General features: G+C 35.4%; 1 protein-coding gene across 1 annotated transcript; it reads right to left on the bottom strand.

Moving 5' to 3' along the window:
- Positions 1–33: 33 nt before the first annotated feature.
- Positions 34–23025, bottom strand: LOC133682067 (piezo-type mechanosensitive ion channel homolog). The gene is made up of 21 exons (XM_062105316.1): positions 22748–23025; positions 22507–22587; positions 22056–22215; positions 21811–21968; positions 21021–21177; positions 20685–20871; positions 18877–18992; positions 16642–16726; positions 16018–16233; positions 15753–15930; positions 12764–12892; positions 12409–12582; positions 12005–12238; positions 9923–11473; positions 7043–9528; positions 6190–6582; positions 5340–5498; positions 1756–2265; positions 1171–1315; positions 929–1073; positions 34–616 (listed from the first exon to the last, which is right to left on the bottom strand). The coding sequence occupies exons 1-21, from the start codon at positions 22794–22796 to the stop codon at positions 481–483; spliced, it is 7449 nt and encodes a 2482-aa protein (XP_061961300.1). The 5' UTR covers positions 22797–23025; the 3' UTR covers positions 34–480.
- Positions 23026–23500: the final 475 nt, after the last annotated feature.

Raw genomic sequence — 23500 nt, 5'->3', positions numbered from 1 at the left:
CAATTAATTTAGAACTTTGTTTAGAGTTTAGAATTTGAATTAGAAATCTGTTTTAAATTTTGCAAGAATTAATTCCATACACTGAGAATACGGTTAGTGTACACACTGCTCAACACCCAGAAAAGTTCTGTACACGAATTTGGGTGGATTGAAAACCCTATATGTAGATAGCAGGAAAAATTTCTATTCGACTCCGTAACATTCAGTTGCAAGTCGTGCTGCCCTAACATTGGCCATGCGGGGAGAGAAGTCATAAACTATGAAGGTGCTGCGCTGGAATTATAAACAGAGGGCGAAAATCACAATAAGACCTTATCAAGATTGAAGCAGTGAATCCTCTGCAGAAATGATATTACGGAGTTTCACATGAAAGCATAGAGAGGAATCACTATCCATTCATGGTCTTGAGTAACTTGGTGCTGGTCAAAACATAATGTCAGCATCCTTGTGAAGTGAAACTGAAAAGGAAGCTTGTCAGTTCTAGTCTGGTTTGGTGTACTCCAGAAGCATATGTGGCGACCTGTAAATCTTTACGAGTGTCCAGTAAAGAACCTCTTCAACTCCCAGCTCACCCTCTGCTCTCGCAGCATAAATGTCCTCACAAATGGCTATCAACCTACATCAAATCAGGTAATGATTTTTACGAAGGGTAATGCTACATGTATAGATAGATATTACTAAGATTTTTCACAAGGTGATAGGTAGTCTTTTTATGCCAGACTAATCAATTAATGCTTTCATATACGACCCCGCGTTGTCACATCTGTCTGAAGCACTTCTAGTAACAATGGTTTGCATGCAAATGAAGTTCTATCCTATTAAGCATTTTAGGAAAGGAAATCATTTTTTCATTACATTTTCTTTTGAACTGAGCATCCTTTTTCAGAAAGTCAATCCATAAGAACAGAGATGCATGTTAGTTGGTTACCTGTCACAGGAAGGTAGATTCTCGTACGGTATTCTCATTCTTAAGTCTGAGCATTGGAGTCTAATGAAACGGCCCACGGCAAGCACAAAGGTTATGTAGAGACCCCAGATGCTGAACTTGCTGATGGTGTCACCAAGAATACCCTCTGCAGCAGCATTTGAGCATTAGTGCTGTCATGAAAGAAAAAGCCACACCATATTGTTGTATACATAAATGTCATAGAAATGCTTCTTTAAACTCACGTGGTGGTGTTTCCTCAGACATTACAACTGCCATAGGTCCTGTCAAACCTCCACAGCCATGGATATCCGACGAATTAATATCACGGAATGACCACCAGTTAAAATCTGCACGATTTAAGACAAGGTCTGCACTAACTGCATCCACCTGTAAATATTGACATTCAGTGATGTTCTAATAAATGTACGTTCCAAAGGTTCACATAACTTTATTTAGGACCTACCGGTCATATGTCTAGACTACCTCATTTAAGACCAATTCATAGTCAACTATCAGTTTTCCTAACAGAAAAATTCATAGCACAATATATTATGATATAAATAATCATTAAATCTATTTAACAGGCTTTAACAGTACTTGATGAAAACAACAATTTTGATATAATATGTATACATTTATGAATGGCAAATATGCAGATGCAGAAATTAATCTTATAATAGACAATATGAAAGCATCATGAGACTAACAAACAGCGTATAGTAAGTAGCACATCACAAGTTTAGATTGGGGGGTTTGGGGGGGGGGGGGGGGGGGGTTGTTATTGTAAGAATCAATGAAGACAAGTATTTAGATCAAGTGTAGATTACCTCTTGTTCAAAGGATCTGACTTCACCAGAACCAGTAACACGTAAGTGTTTTGCATATAGATTATATATCCTAAAGCTGTTTGTAGAACCATTAAGAACTTTCTGTATGTCTGATTGTTTTGGAAGATCTGGAGGACTGACAATTTTCTCATATTTCACAACTTCCTTTCCTTTCGGCCTATCCCTGGTAAGTACCCATGTAAAAATAATATCCATATCCATATCCCGGTCAAGGGACTGGATAAATCTCATCTGAACCACATTTGGAACAAGCCACAGCACACTTGCATCTGCTTGGCAGCATATGAGCTGGATATCATTCTTATTATATGTATCAAAATAACCATGGGGATCCAGATCAAAATCAGAGTCGATGATATCCCATGGGAGCTTTTCACAAAGGGTAGTTTGATACAAGGTCAACCTTCCACCCACGGTCTTAATATCAACCTGAACACTTGCATCTTTGATGGGGTTTGCGATGTTGGTTGGATTACCACTGCTGTAGATCTGCAAGGATGAAATGAACAGTAGACTGATTATTAAGATGAACTAATTCTTTCACATAGAATTCAACAAAAGTTGAAGATATATACATACATATAAGACACAAAAAAATGTAAATTTAAATATATGTTTCAGTCTTCATAGAAATGGAGATTTTCAAATTAAAACAAAGATGATCTGAATCCATCACAAGTAGCATCGACTCAAACTCCAGTATAGTTTCACAAGTCAACTAACTTGAGAGTTTCCATAGGGCGGTGATAATTTTTTCCTTTTCAATATAAAATGATAATTTGTCGCATATAATTTATTTTATTAATTCTCATTCCTTTTCGATACATAGAAATCATGAAGGTGGATCCATTCAAGCCTCGTCATACATAGAAATCATGACATCTCCATTTCATGGAAATTCTGCCCTAGTTACCAAGCTAAAAAATTCCATAGGGTATTCGTCATTAGTTAAGCTTCCTTGTATCAATTGCATGTGCACTTGTTGCTTGTATGATGGCACAGAATAACCAGAACCAGCAGTCTTCATATCATCCCAAATTCAGAGAGTAACATAACATACTTGTTGGAATTTTCCCTCCAGAATTTGGCTTCCCTTCTAGCCTAGCCTTTGCAAAATAAATCTTTCATTCAACACTAAAGTGATACCATGAAAATCAATCAAGAAATACAGGAGGATTGCTTTCCCCATAAAAATCACTAGCATCAAGTTCAACATTTCTATTGACACCATTGACCATTCATCTTAAAATTTTCTTGATTGAGTTTGAGAAAGTAAGGCTGTGCTTTAACTTTTTCTGCCAAAGGTTGAATCGACAAGCTGACAACAAATTGTATTTGGTAGGGCATTGACTAGCAAGGCTGGTTCTATGTTTGGAGAAGAGTTTGTTACTGTAACATGTGGTGATATGGTGGCTGAAATAGTAAGTGATTTGGGATGATCTACAGCTTGAATAGTGATGCAGTCAATCATCAAGAGTATATAAATTATAGTTATTCAACCTTTGATTTTATATGTATTAGTATTTCCTGTAAACATAGCCCTTTTAGGAAATCATCTTACCTAAGAATATGAATACTACTGAGGAATCTTAGTATACTTATGAAATTAGAAGATTAATTAAGAGCTGTTCTATGTAAGAGTTTTCTATTTCCTATTAATTTAGGAATATAAGAGTTTTTGGTGCCTATAGAAGGAGCATCTGTTCTATGTAATAGGAAACACTTTGATACTGGAATCATGAGTACTTTGGTTTAGTTTAAGAATAGTCAATGGGCCCACGCGTGGTCGTTTACAAAATTTGTTTTAATTCTTTCATTAACTCAATTTTGAAATTTAAAATTAAATTCAATTGTTATTGATTTTGTGATTTAAAAAAAACACATTAATAAGTATGTTGTAGTATTTAACATCACATGTGAATTTTATATATGTTACGAATATATTTGATTTTGATCAGGAAAAAGAAAAAAAATATAAAACAAACTTTCAATTAATTATTCATCTCACAAAAAAAATCTGATGAAAAGAGCTCATAATTGGCTTTCAAGTTCTGTAGAAGAAGGTCAGAATGACTTTGGAAGAGTACTCAAGCAATCGAATGAGATCAGGACTATTCCAATCAGAAAGAATGATGCTGAGAAAGAGGTTTAGAAATAAGGTAGTATTTCTAATAAATTTAGTTTCCCTAGGAAACCATCTTACTAAATAAGTCTATTTAGGCATCTTACTTAGGAATCTTACTCAGGAATATATTAACACTATTTCAGAATCCTTTTTCTTTCCTGTACTTCTTTCTTGCTACAATAACCTGGGTTGCTACAATAAAAACCGTAATTTCCTTCTAAAATCCTTAAGTTTCCATACTTAGCTCACCATGAATTCTTCGGACACATCTTACATTCTCTAAAATCCAATAGGTTCACTTTCAGCAGGTCTGTTTCCTCCTTGAATTGTTGTAAAATTCTTCATAATCCTTGTCCAAACATGACACCTTTTTTTTCAAGAAAGTTGAAATTAATTGATGGGTCTTTTTGATTTTTCATAAGAAAAACTTTATTTTAATTGTTTCTTTTATTTTAAATGCATTTGAAAAATATATAAAATAGAAACAAAAACTAATCAATTAAGCCTTGAATTTGATTGTGATGTCAGAATTGAAGGGTGCATGTTGGTGTGTTTATTTTAGAATAAAAATTAAAAGTGACAAATTAAAATTATTAAAATATTGTCTAATTATTTTGTGTTAAGAATATATATATATAAAGAATGAGAATATTAAAAAAAAAAGAGCATTAAGAAAGAGAGTGCATAATGAGAGGGAAAAATAAATTTAAAGAGTTTTTGGGAAGCATAATCTGAGATGAAGGCTTGCACAAATCTAGCCAACCTGTATGAGGCCAGATTAAAAAAACAAAATCCAAGAAGTAACAAAAGTTAATGATGCTTCATTTGTCTCATCATCACCCCAACCTTCTGATGATAGTGAAATCGGGCTCATCAACAACTCCAAAGCATTGTATTTTTTGCACCAATTTCACCCAAAAATATCTCCAAACCAAACTTAAAAACTCATAAATATATTTTGAATCTTAAATCCATTTTAATTCATATGCTTAACAACCAACATTCAAGTCAAATCTCAAAAAAACCTGAAACTTAGATCAAAGATATATTTTGGTTCAGGAATCCAATAAATGATGGTGATGTGGCCCAAATAATATGGCAATCAACTCCTTGCGAGTAGGGGAAACATTTTCATGCAACCATCAATATTTTGGACACCGGTTTTGTGAGTTTTGGCAGTGTTTCTGTTTCTTTTTTCCGTCACTCTCTTCTTGGTCGAACCAAAAGAGAGTCAAATGTGATTCGGAGCAAAAGGCACTGTTCCTAAATTGCTGTTAATTAACAGTAAAGCATTGTAGAGAAATGCATTTCTATATATATATAAATCCTTTTCCCAAACTTCGAAAACTGAAACTACTTTAACAATATTGAATGCATTCATAGAAGTACTTGGCTTATGTGCCCTATATTAAAATAATTTCAGTGATTAGATTCTTACCAGCATAGGAGCCCAAATAACAAAGAGTAATATGAAAAATAGGCATATCCCACTGCAACATTTGGTCCATTTTGTTTGTTTCTCTCCTTGTTTGTGTTGAGCTCTATTCAAGACAGCATCACATTTGACAAGGTACAGACTTGCATATATGTCCTCCAGCTAAGAGCAAAGCTATGAATCAGACTGAGAGCTAAACTTGCAAATTTCCAATCAAAATGATTCTAAGAAGGAAAAGACATCAACCAAATTAACAAGTAGTTGATTGCTTGTCAGTGACAAGAATGATGAAACAACTATAATCTATCAAATGGTACATGAGAATGCTAGCTGATGCTACTTACCATAGAGTCATGCAGGTAATAGAAACTTCATATTTATTATTCATGGCAATTTTCTTTGATGTCTATAAATAGCATCCTAGCTAGTCATTCAAGACAGGCTATGAATTTTGATTGACCAATAAATTGAGTTTTCACAGAATTGGTTTTCTTGGGGTTTATGTTAGTTTGTCATTCATCAATGGGTCCTACAAGGATCCCAACAAGTCTTCTCAGGGAGTTTTTCAATGTTATCTTGTTAAATGAGAGCATTTCATTAGAGCACTAAGCAGCAAGAAAGGATTCAACTTCGGCAAGAGACTCAGCATCAACAAAATTAGAAAGATTTCTCTTTCCAATTAATCTATATGCACACAAAAAAGGGAAGAAAATAGCAAGAACCACAATGATGTCACGGTCATGGTACTATTAGAGGCAGTTCATGAAATGTTGAAGTTAATTTAGTAAAATTGGTGTTACTGCAATGCAAGACTTGACAAAAAAAAAATACTAGAAAAAAAACCTAAGGTTACCTTCAGCCAATCATACATGGTTAGCGATGTTGTTGTGCACGACCAGTCCAGTACACACCTCAATTCATAAAGAAATGGCAAAGCACGATAAAGTCTGTAGCAAAGATAATTGATTTGCGAAACTTTGCTGGTTAAAAACTGCCGATACAAGGTGCTTTTATGAGGAATCCCATAACGAATTTGTATGGCTTGTAGCGCTAGAGATACTACTTTTGCAAGAAATATAGCACGAAGCGCTAGTCCTGCAGCATTTTGGGAATGTTCCAAGTGCCAAGCATACTTTGTAACTGAATATGTGAAGAGAATGAGGTTGAAAATATAGAAGATCAACTTTCCAGTGGCAAATGAACAGAGGTAAATTATGCGGTCCAGAACGATCAGGAAAAAGATGATCTGTATGAATAAAGCAGACAAAAGACTCAAAAACAGTTAGTAACCTTCATGAGATAGTACATAATGACTATAAAATCCCTATCTCTTAAAAAACTGAAAATTCCACCACCACACATCCTCACAGTTCACAAGTCAGTCCCTAAGAATGGGTCTCTAATTGATTTTTAAGATTCAGTAAGATAAAACCAAAACATATGCTGCCATAGGCACCCATTTCAAGGGAAAATAAGATAAGGCAATCATGAACTTGGGAAAATGCGAGAATGAGCTGTCATCAGAACTGCTGATTCAAGTTCAATTTTATGGTTCCTGTATATATTGACTCATTCATTTAGTCATTATTTAATCATCGAAATTCAAATTCAGATATACATCAGTAGTCTTCTGTGCTTGATCTTAATCCAAAACTTTAATTTAAACAAGACATGTCTAAGGAAATAAACAAGGAACAGAGACTTACCATCAAGATAAACACAAATTCTTTTGGAAACTGATCTTCAAGCTGATAAACATCAAGAAATTCACTTTTATTCTTTATCACAGATTGGTAGAAAATTGCAACTAAGAAGAAAACACTTAAATCTGCACCAAATATGTAGGCATAAAGATCAACTTCTCGTTTGCTTCCTCCAATCACAGAGACAATAGTGTATGGAAATCCAATTTCATTAACAAACCCAGCATGTTGAGCTTCCAGAATCTCCTTTGCTACATCAGCTGCTGGAGTTAGTGACTTGTACCATTCAGCTGAAGCACAGCTTGTCAAAGGGGAGGCATATTCCACCTCAAAAACAACCAAGGCCACATTTGGATTCTCTTGACTTCTTTCAATGCTTTGGACATGAACCCTACTAGCAAAAGGGCAAAGATTGGGGTTCTTTTCCTTGCATCTTTCGTCATGAACCATTTTAAGCAATTGGTTTATTCCAGACTCTATTCTCTCTGGCTGAATTCCATCCTCTGGCCACAAGGGAACATCCATAGAAACCTGGACAAAATATGGAGGAGACTCTGCGCCTAGAATCAGTGATTTCCAGTACCTAAAGAAGCTTCTTATTTTTGATTTTACCATATTGGTCATTAGATGCAGCAAATCCTGTGCCCTATCACTCCAGCTATAGCTCACCAGAACCTCTTGTCTATGGAGAGAACTTCTACGGAACTTAATGTCGGTAGATGGAATCCATTCACCATCTTTTACAGTTATTGAGCTCTGCAGGAGGATGAATAAGTAGACAAGAAAAAGAGGCCAGGAACTGATGACAAAGGATGATGTAATTTTATGTGCAGGAACTCCCAACTCACGAAGTAGGACTGGATCAATACTCATTTTGCAGTGCTGGATGATAATTTGGTAGATATACTGAACCATAATGTAAACCTCAGTGTAGATTAGAATGATAACCCAGAAGATATAGCTCGGGCCAGTGTTTACACATAGAGCATACAAGAAGAGAGCAGCAAGGAACACCATAGAAAGCAAACTGAAGTTCCATAGAAAAACGAGAATAAAACAAGCATAGCACACAACATCATTATTCGATTGCATTTGGGACCATACATGACGGAAGATCCTTCCTATCTGCAAACTAGTAGCATCAGAACTCATATCAGACTGCAGAGAAGATGAACGGTCAAAACTCATGCGCTTAGTCTTCTGGCTCTCCATTTCATCATACACCATATTTTCTGCAGAGGGCTGATTGATATCTAAATCTTCTGGTGAGATATTTAAGAAGCTGACAAGGTTGTTAACTGCCTGATTTCCAATCGAATGTACCTGGGAAACACCATCACCTATCAGCTGTACAGCAGATATCAAGGGATTTTCCTTTGACTGGACCTTTGCTTTCTTGCCAGAATCAGAAAGTAAGCTATCAGTTGATTCCTGCATGATCTCCGTGATCTCACAAAGAGGAGGTTCTGCAGAATACTTTGGAGACACTTTTATTTCTAGACTTTCTGCATTCCAACTAGGAAATTCATGCACTTCAAAACGAAATATTGAATCATCTGTAATGATCTGCTCTTCTTTCCTGAGCGTTCCTTCACCTTTTCCTGGGCTCCCAGAATCTCTATCTGTAATACGAGAAGTACTCCTCCTCCTTCTCAGGCCATCACTATCAGGGGAACTGCTGCCACAATTAGTGGTTGAGTTCATGCCGTGAAGCTGGATTTGAAGGTTAAGCATCTCAGATTTCATCTTCTCCACTTGCAGGTTACGCTGGCGTTTCTTCTCCTCAGATTCACGTATGTATAGTAACTGTGCTGTTTTCCATGCAGCTTTCTTCTCTTGCTCACGCACAATTGCACCAATTTGCTCTGCTTCAAGATATCGTGCAACATAATCAAACTCGTTGGAGGAGAACATATATGACTGAAGGGAAACCAGCATAAATATGATGATCTCCACAAGCGCAGATCTTGCAGTAATTCGAAACCCATAGTCATACTTGTAAAATCCGATCATTTCATATATGTATTCTATAGTCTCAAAGTTCCCAGAACTAAATACTCCTACAAAAGGAGATTGATAGGCCAGAGAAAGAACAATTAGAGCAAAGTTATATATGCGCAAGAATCTGAAAACCTTGTTCTTCTTCTTCAGTATTACAAGTCTCATCCGAAAGAAAACTAGAGCAAACGCAAGATAACCAAGGTGCAGAATGTCATACTCAAGAGTTCCAGTAATCAAAATCAAGCAGAGCACAAGATCCAGGAGATGGCAATAGCAGTAAAGCCTCAGGTAGTCTAGAAAAGTCCACATGCTTTTAGTCTCAAATGAGAGATCCTTCCAAACAAAGGTATTTTTACTTTGAGACATTTTTTGACGATACATTGATGAACCTGTTAAACTGGACAGGTTATCAGCACGGAGTTTAAAGCAAGCAATCATGAAGACTGAAAAATAGCTGATAAGCATGCGTGGATCATCCACAACAAGTCCTACATAAAAAGTTGAACATAAAATTAATAAAGATGAGAAGAGAAAGAGAGAGATGAGAGACAGGGAAAAGTAGAACATTCCCTGAACATTAGACAAACTTGAAAAACACAAACAGAAAGTTAAATTCAATGATACAGAAAAAAAAGGATATTGAATTTATGTATGAAACATCATTACTAACACTCCAATAAACAAAACAAGATCAGTACAGAGTCACTAAAAAGAGTGAATAATTAATTTCTGAACAAATAATGACCTTTCTGACATTAATACGCAGATGAGAATTATATATATATTATTTGTCTACCAATCTATATAAAAAAAACAAATATATTAGGTGGGTGAAGTGAAGTTTGTTAAGGAACAATCTTAGCATGTGTAAAAGAGTAATACCATTCCAACAATTCTTGCAATATTGGAAATACAGAGCAGAACTTTCCCAGCAATCATGGCAATGCACATCTGTCTCACTTGGGATATGTTGATTTGAAGGAACCATGCTCTTCCAGATAGCAAAATACTCAAGGATGAGAATCGAAGCAAACACAAAGACAAATACAGGCCATAGTTTCCGTATAATGCGCCGTTTTAAGAGAATACAAGCAACAAGTAATGCAACATATAGCATAGAGATGGCATTCAACAATGCAAAACTGGCAAGAAGCAACGCAATCATGTTTATCTCAAGGCCAAAGAGGTTAAAGATATTTTCTATCCAGAACTTCAAATATACTTTTAAGACAGTCTTCTGTGTTTCGAGTCTTTCCTTTTTCAATGAAAGAATCCCCTTCTTATTCCACTTATGACTTTCTTTGGGGCTTCCCCAGATATATCCAAATGAAAATTTACTGGTGCCACTACCCTCAGAGCCCCCTGTTTTGTTGGACACCAGATCAGGTGCTTGAGTGAGACCAGCAGTGATTGATGGCAACGAGTTGCTAATGAATCCCTCTCCTTCTACAGATGGTATGCTATGATTTGGAGGTGGTTTATTTTCATCATTGACCATGGAACCATTCATGAAGGCATCTTCATCTGAGACAAACAATGGACAAGGCTCTTCCCACTTTCCTTTATTTTGACAAATACTTGGCATCTTATCTAACCAACGGAAGACATTGTACTGAAGTGTGCAAGCAGCAATCACCAGCACTTTTGCCCTCAAGCCAGACTCAAGGCCCCAAAAACCTGGCTTGTATGCACGGAAACCCAAGAAAAGGGACAGCTCAGAGTGCTTTTGTCCAGGAAACATTCCGACTTGTTTACCCCACATCTGAAACAGATACTCAGTTGTCACTAGAATTCCGGTGTACAATAGAAATGATTTGGATGGGATCCGAGAAGCTTTAGGTAAAGTTGAACAGGCAACAAGGCCAAGTAAATATACCAACCCAAAAGCACTGATTGGAGATAAAGAAGCATAAAATAATGCAATAAACAAGATCTTCTGGCTATGCCAGATCAGAAATCGTTTGATAAACCCAAATACTCCAGAATCCAATGGATCAGGATCATGCAGCCTATTATGCTTGCTCTGTCTCCTCTCATAGCTATAAAGTTGCATAACTATTAAGACTGCTAAAGATTCCCAAATATTTTTCAATGATGAAGCTTTTGAGTTGTAGCCCAAATAAAAAAGTAGATCTATTAAGCTGGACAGCCATGTCTCAAAGCTGGGGAAACAGCTCAAACTATAGATGAAGACAAACACCATGACCGCATATGCTTTTAAGGGAAACCACAAACGCCTTTTTGTTTTCTCAACAAGTTGCCTTCCGATTATCCACACAAGAAGAAGGAAAATATACCCAAATGATATATAATTGGGTTTTACAAGGTACACTGTGAGGAGAATAGTCAGAAAAGCAATGTAGGTTCCACATGATCGATAAGTAGTGAGAAACTTCTGCCCAATTGCACCAAGGAACAATGCTATCCTACTCTCTGAAAGCAGAAAAGAGAAATTAGTTTCAAATACATGGTAGTATCCACAACAAGTACCTACAAATTTGTAGTGAATTTCAGACATCACTCTTGTTTAGAAATTCTGTGACGAAAGTTAAACAAATAATTTGATTATTGTCTAGGATATGATAAGAGAATTAATGCGAGGGTTGTAACCAGTCCTAAAATAATCTAATACTTTGACTGATCTAAATAATTTGATAAAAAAAAATACCATGGAGTTGCACAAGACTTTTCTATTTTTAATCACAGAGGAAATGAACTTTTTATTCAAAATACTATATTCATTAACAGATTCCAACAAGATGGAACAGTATGAAAAAACATATGTATTATAGAAGAAATAGCTATTTTAAAAGAAATATCACAATAACCTCATATTTTAAATTTGGTCAGATAAACAGTTCTGTATTTGGGAGTGTTTGTATGAAGACCAAACACATGGACCTTCCGATTAGAGTAACCAAATAGCAAAGTCATTCAAATTAATGGAGACATGGATGAATATACCATATGAAGAATTATCATGTCCATATCTGGTGGTTGAGGAGGCATACACAGACAAGAGGACTGATTTGTTCAGGCCAGCTTTCAAGATGCTAAATCCGATAGGGGGCCTAGGGGTATGCTGTACAATTGCTGAGAAAGAAAATAACATCTCAAAACCATGGTTATGAATGGCACAGAAGCAAGCAAGGAGAGCTATTTTCAAGAAATCCCAGGAACTGTGATGTTTAAGAAGCCCTGCAAAATAACACAAGGATTGGTTCCATATAAATTTTTCCCCTTTTCTGATAAAATTTGAAAAATTGACATGTCAACTATATGTCACAACTCTGGGAACCTCTGTATCAACATACATGGTATTAAGAACATAAACGCTCCAAATTGAACCTGTTAAAGACAATGCCCACCTAACTGCAGCAAAACTTCCATTGTTAAGGAGCCCTTTTGCTCCAAAGCATGAGAGATTAGATTAATCTCAAGAATGTACAGCATGGCAAAGTGAACTTCGCACAGAAGAATCAATGGCTGGCGGATTTTTCTGCTGATATTGTGGCTCAGAAGATATATCAAGAAAAAAATCACTGAACCACAAGTCAAAACAAAACACCAATTGGTCAGCTCTATCAAGCTCATGTTTATGTCACTCACTTGTATGCAGCATATGTTGAAAAAATTCTTATGCCAGAAGTCAATTACACAAATTAACAAAAAATCAGACTGGCTTTTTTATTTTTTAAGGAAAAAGAAAAAGGAAAAACATACAATATACAGCATGGATGATTCCAGGTTTCATGGCAATGAGGAAGATCAGCACCAGCATGATAGCCCGAGAACATTTTCGTAGTCCCCATGCAATTGTGGCCACAATCAATACCTTGGTGTCTTCTTGTGCTGCAATTAAGGAATAAGAAAATAAAATTATATAGATGGTGTAATCCTGATCAGTTATATTTACTAAATTAAGACCTGGGGAGAATAGAAATGGGAAAGAGAGATTTGTTGAATAGGCCATTTCAGAGTAATGGATGTCAAAATAAAATTCTGAGGGAACTATCTGCTTTACTAGCAGTATCAGGAGACGAAATCAAAAGACAAGTAATCACAAGAACCTCAGAACCAATGGATACACCTCATATCACTATCACAGTAATTGAAACTCAATATAGAACTTGCTCCGCAGTTTCCTATAAGCTCAAAACAGATTTATACAAGAAATTGAACTTAGAATCTCTTTGAAGCTAGTAATTATTAAAAAAAGAAGGTGAGATTTCATTAATAAGATTTTTCAAGGAGAAAAGGTAGCTGACCTGATATGTGAACTTGTAGAAATAAGAAAACAACAATGATATTAGAGTTGCATCAAATATAACAGTATGAAATTGCAATCTTATTGAGACTTGAACTGTGTCCAGAAATCAACATTTCATTCTCATCTTTTACAATATTGGATCATTCATTGTTTTGGAAGGATCCAACTAGACTGTTAGATGAAATTAGAGCAAGGCTGCTAGAATTCAGATAAGCAGGACTTCTGAACCTAGAATTTCTGGGTAAAGCTAATACTACAAGAAGTGGAGATACGATTAAAAAAACTAGGTGAAAATTGATAGCTGACAAGTTCCAAGAAATTGGGCAAGTTTCCCCTCTAGATCAATAAACTTGTGGAAGAACAGATTATGAGAACATTTAACAGGAAAATTCAGGTGATGATTGAAATAATATGCCAACAGAGATTGAAACTGTCTGACAAGAATCAATCATTTCCAATCAATTATTGTAAGTTGAAAAATAAATTCAGCTCATCCAGACATTTCTTATTGCTTTGCTTCTGAAGTTATTGGAGTTGCAAGAATAGGATTTGATTATCTAGTTTTATTTGATCATTCAAGGTTTCTCATCATTTTAAAAATTCATATTATGTTCTACATCATATTGGATGTTTTACTAGGAATCTAGTTATATTTTCTACTTAAATGGTTCTTCTATGGTTTTGTGCTCCTATTCTTGTACAGTTTAGCTTTTTCCTTCTTAGAATAGCTTTGATACCTATATGAAGCATTCTAATAAGACATTAAGGACAAAGGTTAAGATATTGCTTGATCAAATAAATTGAGTTATCAGTGGTCAGTTCTCTTATATACTTATGAATTTGTTTTATTCATAGCTTGGTTCTACATCAGTTATACATCATTTATCAAATGTTAAAGCACGCCTGATATGAGTACATTTCTTAAATCAAGTTTTTCATTCACCAGCATCAACTCACCCACTTCTACCCCAATAAGCTAATCATCTTCTCAACCCTTATTTCATTCACATATCTTATTAATAGATCTCAATTTGTTCACGTTGCCGATAAGAGTAAACACAATCAATTGCTCTTAGACAGTAATTGCAACATATATGATACTTCTCAAACATAACTAAAGTTGAGAAGTATGACGATCATATTCAAGACTTAAATGTTAAATACAATATAACGAGCTGTAGAAAAACTTTACGGCTTGTTAATTATTAAAAGTAAAATCAGCATGGAGGAGAGCAAGTGGAAAAAATGTGCACATCTATACATGCTTGATTTTGCATTGCTCATGATTTTAGAAGTTGCCCTCTTCTTTCTTTACAAACAGTGAATTTTATCTTATTTACTCTGATGGCACAATTTTCTTGTAACCATCATCTTTATTACCATGTTCAGTTATAATGCTTAGAGGAAAAAACATGCTTCTTACGTGGAAACCACAATATTCATGATTCAACAATTAATCTGGCATGCAAGGGATTAATTAAGGATTTATGGCAAGATCATAGACTTAAATACAGATCAATGGCATGAGTTTTAGTTAAACCTAAATTATGGAACATATTACAGAGATTTAGCCTGGCAGGCTTTGAGAAGGACCCATCAAGAAGCATTATACCTTCCTTGACCTTTCTTAATGGAATTAAATGTGTCCTCCTAGATACATCAAACTACTTAGCCACATCATAAGGAACACTTGGCAACATTTTCATAACTCAAGTGTTCCCTCCCTCATTATAACTACCCTTCATATCACACACAATGGAACTTTTTCCCTCATCCACACTCTCTTCCTAACTTCACACTTTCTCTTTCTTGCCTATCTTTCGCATATGGAGTGTGTCCTGACATTGGCATGCCAAAGTCCTAACATGGTTGTACCAACATGACTTTTGAAGTTACACTTACCCATCATGTCCAAACATTCCTCTCGGGGAGTGTTGACAGGCATTATTTAGCAATTAAGTCGCTAAGTTTATTAGGGCTTTTATGTAATATCATCTACTCTGACCCTTCTCATATGATCATGGGTGTAGAGTGAAAAGACAGTGCATTTCACATCTTAATCCCTCACTTACATCCTTTCTTACGCGTTTTGGTATACAACTGATGTTAATCATGCCTTCTGGGATATCCTGCCATTACACTCACCCTAAACCAAGGAATTTTTACCCTGCATACCTAACTTGTCATGCACATCCTGCCACATTAAGCCTTCCAACTTGTCTCATGCCTCTTTCTAATCCATTATAAACAATACTACCTTGCCCCATGTATAAACAAATAACCCTCATACAACATCTTGTCTTGAATAATGATGCACACACGTGAGAGGGAGGGAGGGGAGGGGTCAATAACTTAAGCAGGAGGAAAAACTAGCATACCTATATCATGACAAATAAAACAGAATAATCAGTCAATTAATGTTAAAACAATGGGTTTCATTACCTTCTACAGTTGAGTTGTCATTAGAAGATCCATTACCCTCATCAGACAGGTAGAGGAAAACAGAGTTGTTCACAAGATTACCCAGAGCAACCAAAATGCCTAGACAAAATTGTGCTAGCAAAAACAATCCAGGAAGGGGATAATGCCATAACCCAACCATGTCCCATATTTCCATATCCTGCATGCATGCCAAGTAATGACTTCACACCACTTAAATTCTCATTACAGTAAGCGACAACATGTTTACACTGAAAGTAAGGATTACCTTTCCAAGTTTCCAACTCAAGAGTGGAAAAGCTACATTGAAAATATATGTGCTAACTGCCCAAAAGAGTATGAAGACAAGAAGTAGCCCATTTAATCGATGCAAACGAAATACAGAAGGGAAGGCATAGACAATGTAGCCAACATATGCAAGTAATCCAAATGCACATATACTGGCAAAATGAAAACTCCAGTAGGAAAGGGCAAACAACGAGACCTGTCAATTCCAGCAGCAAGAGTCAATTAACATGGATTCAGAAGATAATACAACATTGTTCTTAGTAATCTGAAATAATTAAACAACATTATCTACACCAGGGAATAAAGAAGAAAAACATGTGCAGTTGTACATTGAGCGGCAACTGGTGGGTTCAAGTGAACTTTTTCCAATGTTGCCGATGGAAATCAGCCAAAATTAACCGGAAACAATTCAGAATAAAATAATTTAACCTATTGGTATTAATTTGAAGTGAATCAGAAAAATAATTGTCATATCCAATTCAATTTCAAGCAAAAATTATTAAGGGCCTTCATGCTTAAATTTTCCTTCCCCCTAATAGTAGTATCATGGCAATGAAATGAACCAGTGTGGCAAGCAGGTGACAAGTAGTTTACGAATATGTACCGGGAAACCATATGTGAAAAAGTTGATGCTGAAAGTCCGAAAAACTGCTCCCCTTAATAAAACATTAGTATGCCTGACACCAGATCTGCAAATTACCATGAGTTCAGTACATTTGACACGAGCAAAGAAAATTTCTGCATGTAACTCAATACCCTATGCTCTGAGTTGGTTGTTTACACCATAAAGGCTGGTTTTATTCAGTCCAGACACATGCTTAAATTTTCAGGAACTCCAACAGCATACACATGCATGTGAGAGAGGGAGAGGATGAAAAATTTCAGGATGTGCGAAAATTGTATTGCATTTCGTAATAAGCTAAATTAAAAAAATTGCAGGGTTACAATGGAAGAGGACAGAAATCATTTTCCACTAGACATATCACATACTAGTATTTTATCATCAAACAAGACTTCTTCAAGTGTAAACTAATGGGTAAAACAACCTTAACAATTAACTGAAGAATATGACAGTCTGTAAATTATGGTTAGTATCCAGTTTTGAATCAGATCACCTTTCCCACCAATACATTTTCTCCTGATTCGGGTTACAGGTGAAAACTATAACATATGGGCATATAGGCCCTAGAATTTATTGATCTGATAAAGAAGGAAAACCAACTAATTTGTCCTAATACTTCCAAGCTAGTCTTGGAATTGCATCTATTGTATTCCTAAAATATAGTGAAACCACTACTTGTCAAAATTTAATAGATCAGAAGTGCCAGCATGTGCCATTCAAGTGACACAAGATAGTAAAATGTGAAACTAGGGGGGCATCTATTTGGCACACACTGCTCCCCATCTGTTGAAGCTGTCACATTCAGTGGTAGAAAAGGGATTTATTAGAGATGTACAACAGTGAGGAGATATAATAGAAGCAATTATAAGTTCAAGGATAGATTGAAGACTCTGGAAAGTATGATAATATATTATCTGATTTTCCCCTGAGAAACATCACGCCAATTTAATGGACTTTTTAAGTCCAGGACCAGATCCTTTTTATGTAATGGGGTTATAGCATTGTGAAGGTTAATTGTGTTCACATCATTCAAGTGGGAAGACTATGGAATTAAACTTCATCCTTTGGATATACTTCAGTCTTATGAATCTAATACTTCAAGGTAGGCTTTTTTATTTACAGGGAGAAAAGATTATACAGTTTGGTCTGTGGATGGGACTGGACCTTTCTCTTGCAAGACTTTTGTCTGTCATCTGTCACAAGACAATGGTACCCAATTTTCTTTGGCCAATACAATTTGGAAAGCTAAAGTGCCTTCTAAAATTAAAGCATTCATTTGGATAATGGTATTCAACAAGACTAAGACCACTGATTTGTTGCAAATTAGAAGGTCCCACAAGGTCTTATCTCCTGATATTTGTGTTAAGCATCACCAAAATGGAGAATTTCAGTCATTATTTTTACTTACATTTCCCTAAAACTTAGGATATGTGGCAAAAATTGTTTGATTTGGTAGTAAATCTTGTGCTACCTCAAGAAGTAGATTTTTATTGGTCTCTTCTGTGGGTTTTGGAAGGGAGAAAGATTGTAAGATTTCTTGGAGAAGTGCTGTTGGTGCGCAATTATTTGGCGCATTTGGATGTAGAGGAATGAAAGGATTTTAACAACCACTGCACATCGGAGCAGTTATTGTGGGTTACGATAATCTTCTAGGCTTCTTTGTCATGTCAAACTTAAGGAACTTTTGGAGGCACCTGAGCTAGCAGATATACAAAGGGATTGCTGTGCTTTGTTATTCTGAACTAGACTGTTATTTCTTTTCGCTGTTTTGGAGGATGTCTTATTCTCCAATTTTGTATTATCCATGTTGCTCTAATAAAACATTCTTCTATCTAATAAAAAAAAAGTCTAAAACTTCAAGAATTAACAGTTTTCATCAGAATTTTAACCTGCACCCTAATGTTGATTGCCCCAAAATCCAGAACTGAGATTCCAAGGAAATTGTTGGAATGCAGAGAAGGAAAAGACAGACACGGCAAAGTCTGAAGAGCTGCACTCAGACTATTGTCAACAACAAACAAGTTCAGACACCTGTGTATGTCATCTTACACACATAACCCTTAACCTTAGATACCAAATGTCTGAGTATAGAAAGACCTTCTGTTTTTTTTACTTGTAAAATATAATCATGGCAATTATATTGTAATGACCAGACACAAGAAAATCAAAAGGAGATCGCAATATGTAAAGCAGATCAAAGAGTGTTCCAAGTTTTACCTTGATTTGCGAATGAAAAATGAATGCCTCAAGGGAAGAAGTTGCTCTGTCAAATTACTTCCTCTCATAGACATAATGAAATCCATTTCCTCCAAATCACACTTGATGAAGGATAGCTGCATTAGAAAGCAGCAAAGGTTTAAAGCCAAACAACAGAGATAAAGTACAACAAAAGAGACCTTCTTTGCCACTAATTTAAACTCCTCATTGGAAATTGCAAAACAAATATATGCTGAAAATAATTATGTGATGCATGGTTAATTGTCAGGCAAATTATGGTTCGCCAACAGAACAGAACTCACATCAATGGAATGCTCTTTACCAAATCATCCATTTTCCCATCAACATGGAGTTGCTTTAACTAAATTTGCCATCTCTTTTGTAAAGAAATGGGTAATCAAGAGGGAGCTTAATTTCCAATTTGATAGCTTTTTTTTTGTGCAGCATACATTTATGCCCCTTATTTGCTATTTGAAAGCTCTCCTTTCATTCAAAAACATGCCATATCCACTAATGTCGCTATCTTATTTTGCTTTAGAAAGGCATCTACCACATCACACAGCTTCAAATCTTAAGCATATAGTCTTTCTCGAGAACAAAAGTAGTAATTTTTTCCCCTTTTTTTTCCCAGGACAAGCAGACCTTACTTGATCCTACCTAATTATCAAAACTTATGCACTGAAAATACTTTCTTTCCTTTTTATGGCATCCTGTTAACACCATGTTCATGCTCTTGTTATTGACCTGTCCCCCTCTTAGTTTACCTATTCATTTTGTTGATTTTTTTCCCTAATATCCATAGAAAAGACCAAATTAACTCAATGCAGATAGGGCATAAGACTAATAATGATGAGAAGTACTAATTACAAACTACTTGTGGATTTAAAGCTATTTGTCTCAAGAACACCGGCGAGTTTGGATTTCAAACAAAATACAGAAATGTTTAGATCTAAGATGATAAATTTATCCAACCTATTTCACTCCATGAAGCATGGAGGCTGAAAATCATGTTAAAGACAAAACATGGATGGTGCAAACATCCCTCAAAGGCTAAACATGAAGTAAGAAAAAAAAATGAAAATGGCTATGCCTTTTGCACAAATTTAAAGCCAAATGGCATTTTCGTATATACAAAGTAATTTTTGTTTTTAATTGTTAGAAATTTAGAGGACAAGTAATTAGACTAACAAGTGCGTGAATAACATCACCCGCCAAACACAGTCAAGCAGCTATGAAATCAGATTCTCCTCTTTAATACCTTCATGGGAAAATATATCTACTTCAGCTGCATGGAGACAGACAGCAACCAGAGAGCACAAGTTTTTATGCATCCTAACAAAAACCACATGCTATTTCTGGAAAACCAGAGGAGAAACCCCCAGACGAAGAGTGATGACAAGCACTAGGGAGCATCTTCAGTAGGAAGAAGTGAATAGGGACACCCATTACTATAAACGTTGAAAGGCATGAGGATGATTATCTACAATAGAACACTCTCCCTAAGTATTCTAGAGAGAAGGATGAGTATCTAGTCTAATTTACTTCTCCATATTCTCACTCTATGCTTTGTTTATCCAAAGCTAAAAGTATGAATCGAACAAAAGAAGTACCTGGAAATGCATTTACAATTTCTAAGATCTAGTGAAGGCTACAATTAGTTAACTTGTTTCCTGAAGTAGGGTAAATATAAAATGGAGGATTTGCAAGACCTCAACTCTAGATATGAGGAACTCAATTTATTTCCCACTTCTAACATCAAATCTTATACTGATTTAAACAGAGTAGAGCTTATGATAACAGATACATACCATGATGTAAAATAGTACAAGAGAAAGACCGGAACAAATTTCATGCCACTCGGATTTTCCAGATATTTTGAACAAGCCAATAAAATCAGCTATCCACTGAAGTGTACTGAGGAACTCTATAGGAAGCTGATAGGTATAAAGCAGTATAATGTTAATGCTTGCATACAGTTGAAGAGGCCTCCACCACCTTCAAGACATGCAATCAAACAAAGTCACTTGAAGAAGTAACAATTGATCTACACAAATTTAGCGCACGTGTCTGTGGGTGTTTGTGATAAAGAAGGGGTGGTGAGAGAAAAGAGAGACTTTAGTGGAAGGTTATGTATCCATAGAAACCTGAAAAGTCCAAGAAAGTTGCTTGTTAGAGACCAGTCCACGAGGCCTGCACAGCTGGCAATAAAAAATGGTAGAGAAAGCCATGAGGGATGGCTTATCCCCACACCAAGTTGAATTGCGGGCAACAGCAAACAAGAAGCAACCCTAAGATGTGAGCCTTCAATGAAGAGAAAAAAAAATCCAAATCAGTACCTGCATCCTTTTTTCAACTCATCAAACCACTTTTACCCAAACAAACACAAAATAAGAGCTTGGAATTTCATTGTTTTGCTCCAATACAAGGAATAGTGTGTTAAAAAGCAAAAAAGAAAACTATTCATGATTTCCCAGACCAATTCAGTACAATATCTCCCTCCAACATAGTTTTAAAACCTCATTTAAAATCTATCCATTATTTGACCTATTCATTCAAGGTTTTAATGAATGGTTACCTGGAAAAATTTAAAACCTCAATGTCTAAAGAAAATCCCTAAAGGCACAAAAGAACTAAAGCAAAAACCTCCCCAGTCCTGAGGAGAAAGAGAGGTGCATACCCATCAAATGAAACTCTATTGGTGGTCAGATTAATGAGACCATGATAATGCACTCTTGCATATCCAATTCACAAATGGTGTTCAAATGATAATGCTGAGTTTCTATTTAGAATATTTATTAGTGAAATAAATGAAAATTAAGTTGTTACATGTGCAAATTCAACCAATAAGAATGATTATAACAGGCATACCATACATTTTAAGAAGGAAATCAATTAAACGGATATAACTTGGAGCTTTGTTAGCTACTTACAAACCTAAATGTTCAAGAAGGTTTAAGAAATGACCCCAGCAGGAATCTCGCCATGGAACCAGACCAAATCTGCTCCCATATATATCAACTAAAGCAACAAAAACCGCTAATAGTTGTATAACCAAGAAGTAAATTACAAGTGGTGATTTCCAGGAATGGATTCTGCAAAGTTATATCAAGAGAAAATCTCAATTCATGTGGATGAGATAAGGGGACGAAAGAAACAAACAGAAAAAATCCAATGCTTACATCATAAAACCAGTTAAATGGGCCCACCAAGCATCTGTTCCACTCCATTCATCTCCCAGAATTGCCCAGATGACAAGATACACTGCTTGAGAAAGAATGACTACTAGGGAAAAGATAATAATGAGCCACAATAAAAAAAGTCGCCGTTGAAAACGAAAACCTGTCAGAACAGAATGTTGTGTTATTAGGATAAAGCTCGATGAAAGGGGGCATAAAGAGAACTGCTGCCGGCAATACCAGGTGTAAATGAGGTTCAACTATTTTGCAAGTAAAACATATAATAGTGTTATCTAAAAATTTCTGTTTCTTTTTAAAAAAATCAATTTATGATTGCTCATAACTAATATTAACATGTATGTAATTGCTCACGAAAGCGCTAGACAATCAAGAACATCTTGCCAATGCCACACAGTGTAAAGGCAAATTCTTACTGAAGTTCTTAAAGGCTCACCTATTTTTGGTGCAGCATACTGAATAAGAAGGAAAGCTATTAAATCAACAAGAGAAATCAAACTCCAATTGATCAAAGAAGCTGCAAGAAAAGAGGGGCAAAAAGTTGAAGATTTAAAACCCGCCAAGAAAATTAATTTCCCATGAGAGAGAAAGCAGCTTCTAAGCTGCAGCTGATAAATAGTTCTAATCTTGAAGTTAGTTACTCCAAAAAAAACCAAACGTATGGATGAAGAATATACATGTTAAGAGCAGGACTGGCAAGACAAATCCAACAAGAAAATTCCCCATTGTTTGCCAGCAGAATCACATTGGTCTCCTTGCCTTCTTATCGAAATTATCCGATTCGATAAAATCACAAGAAACCCATTAATTGTATTGGATGCCAAAGGTTTGCTTGCTTGCTTGCTAGCTTCCGTCACTTGGCCCGGCTGTTTGTAGAAGGAGACTAGGAGGGGCAGGCCGGACGAGGAGGTTTTCCAACATCAAGGACAAGATCTTAAGTTTGTTCGCTTTTACTTTTTACAATCCTTTCAAGTTTCACCTACTGGTCAATGCAGTTTTATAAATGTGATACGAGATGTCTTAACTTTTTCGATTTCTCAAATTAGGTGTCTCGACTCTGGTTTTTATCAATTGTATTACTCAGATTTCATAATAGATTTGTTATTTGAAAATATATTAAAAAAATATTTTTCTAAAAAAATATTGTTAAAATTATATCAAAAAAATTTAAAAACAAAACAAAAAATTTAATTTTAAAAAATAATTAAATATTTAGAAAATTGGGTTCCTAAATGAACACTAATATTATGTTTGTTTTTACGTTTTAAAAACATTTTAAAAAAATTTTAAAATTTTTATATTTTTTTTATTTTAAATTAAATTTATTTTGAAATTTTCAGATTCCATATATCAAATATTAATTTTAAAAAATAAAAAATATATATTTTTAATATTTTTTTAAATAACAAATATTTATAATATCAAATTGG

This window comes from Populus nigra, chromosome 2 (genome assembly GCF_951802175.1).
Source record: "Populus nigra chromosome 2, ddPopNigr1.1, whole genome shotgun sequence".
In the NCBI taxonomy this organism is placed as follows: Eukaryota; Viridiplantae; Streptophyta; class Magnoliopsida; order Malpighiales; family Salicaceae; genus Populus; species Populus nigra.
Note: the sequence above shows the minus strand (reverse complement) of the source record. Positions and strands in the feature narration are given on the sequence as shown.

Bases quoted from the DNA above. Each gene is read 5' to 3' on its own strand.
- LOC133682067 (XM_062105316.1), bottom strand. From the start codon at position 22,796: ATGGGGAATTTTCTTGTTGGATTTGTCTTGCCAGTCCTGCTCTTAACA. The intron at 12,239-12,408 runs GTGGGCATTGTC...GTTATTTTGCAG, and splicing joins GGAAGTTTTGCTGCAGTTAG to GGCTTCTTAAACATCACAGT. The intron at 9,529-9,922 runs GTATTACTCTTT...CTTTTTATGTAG, and splicing joins TTGCAAGAATTGTTGGAATG to GACTTGTTGTGGATGATCCA.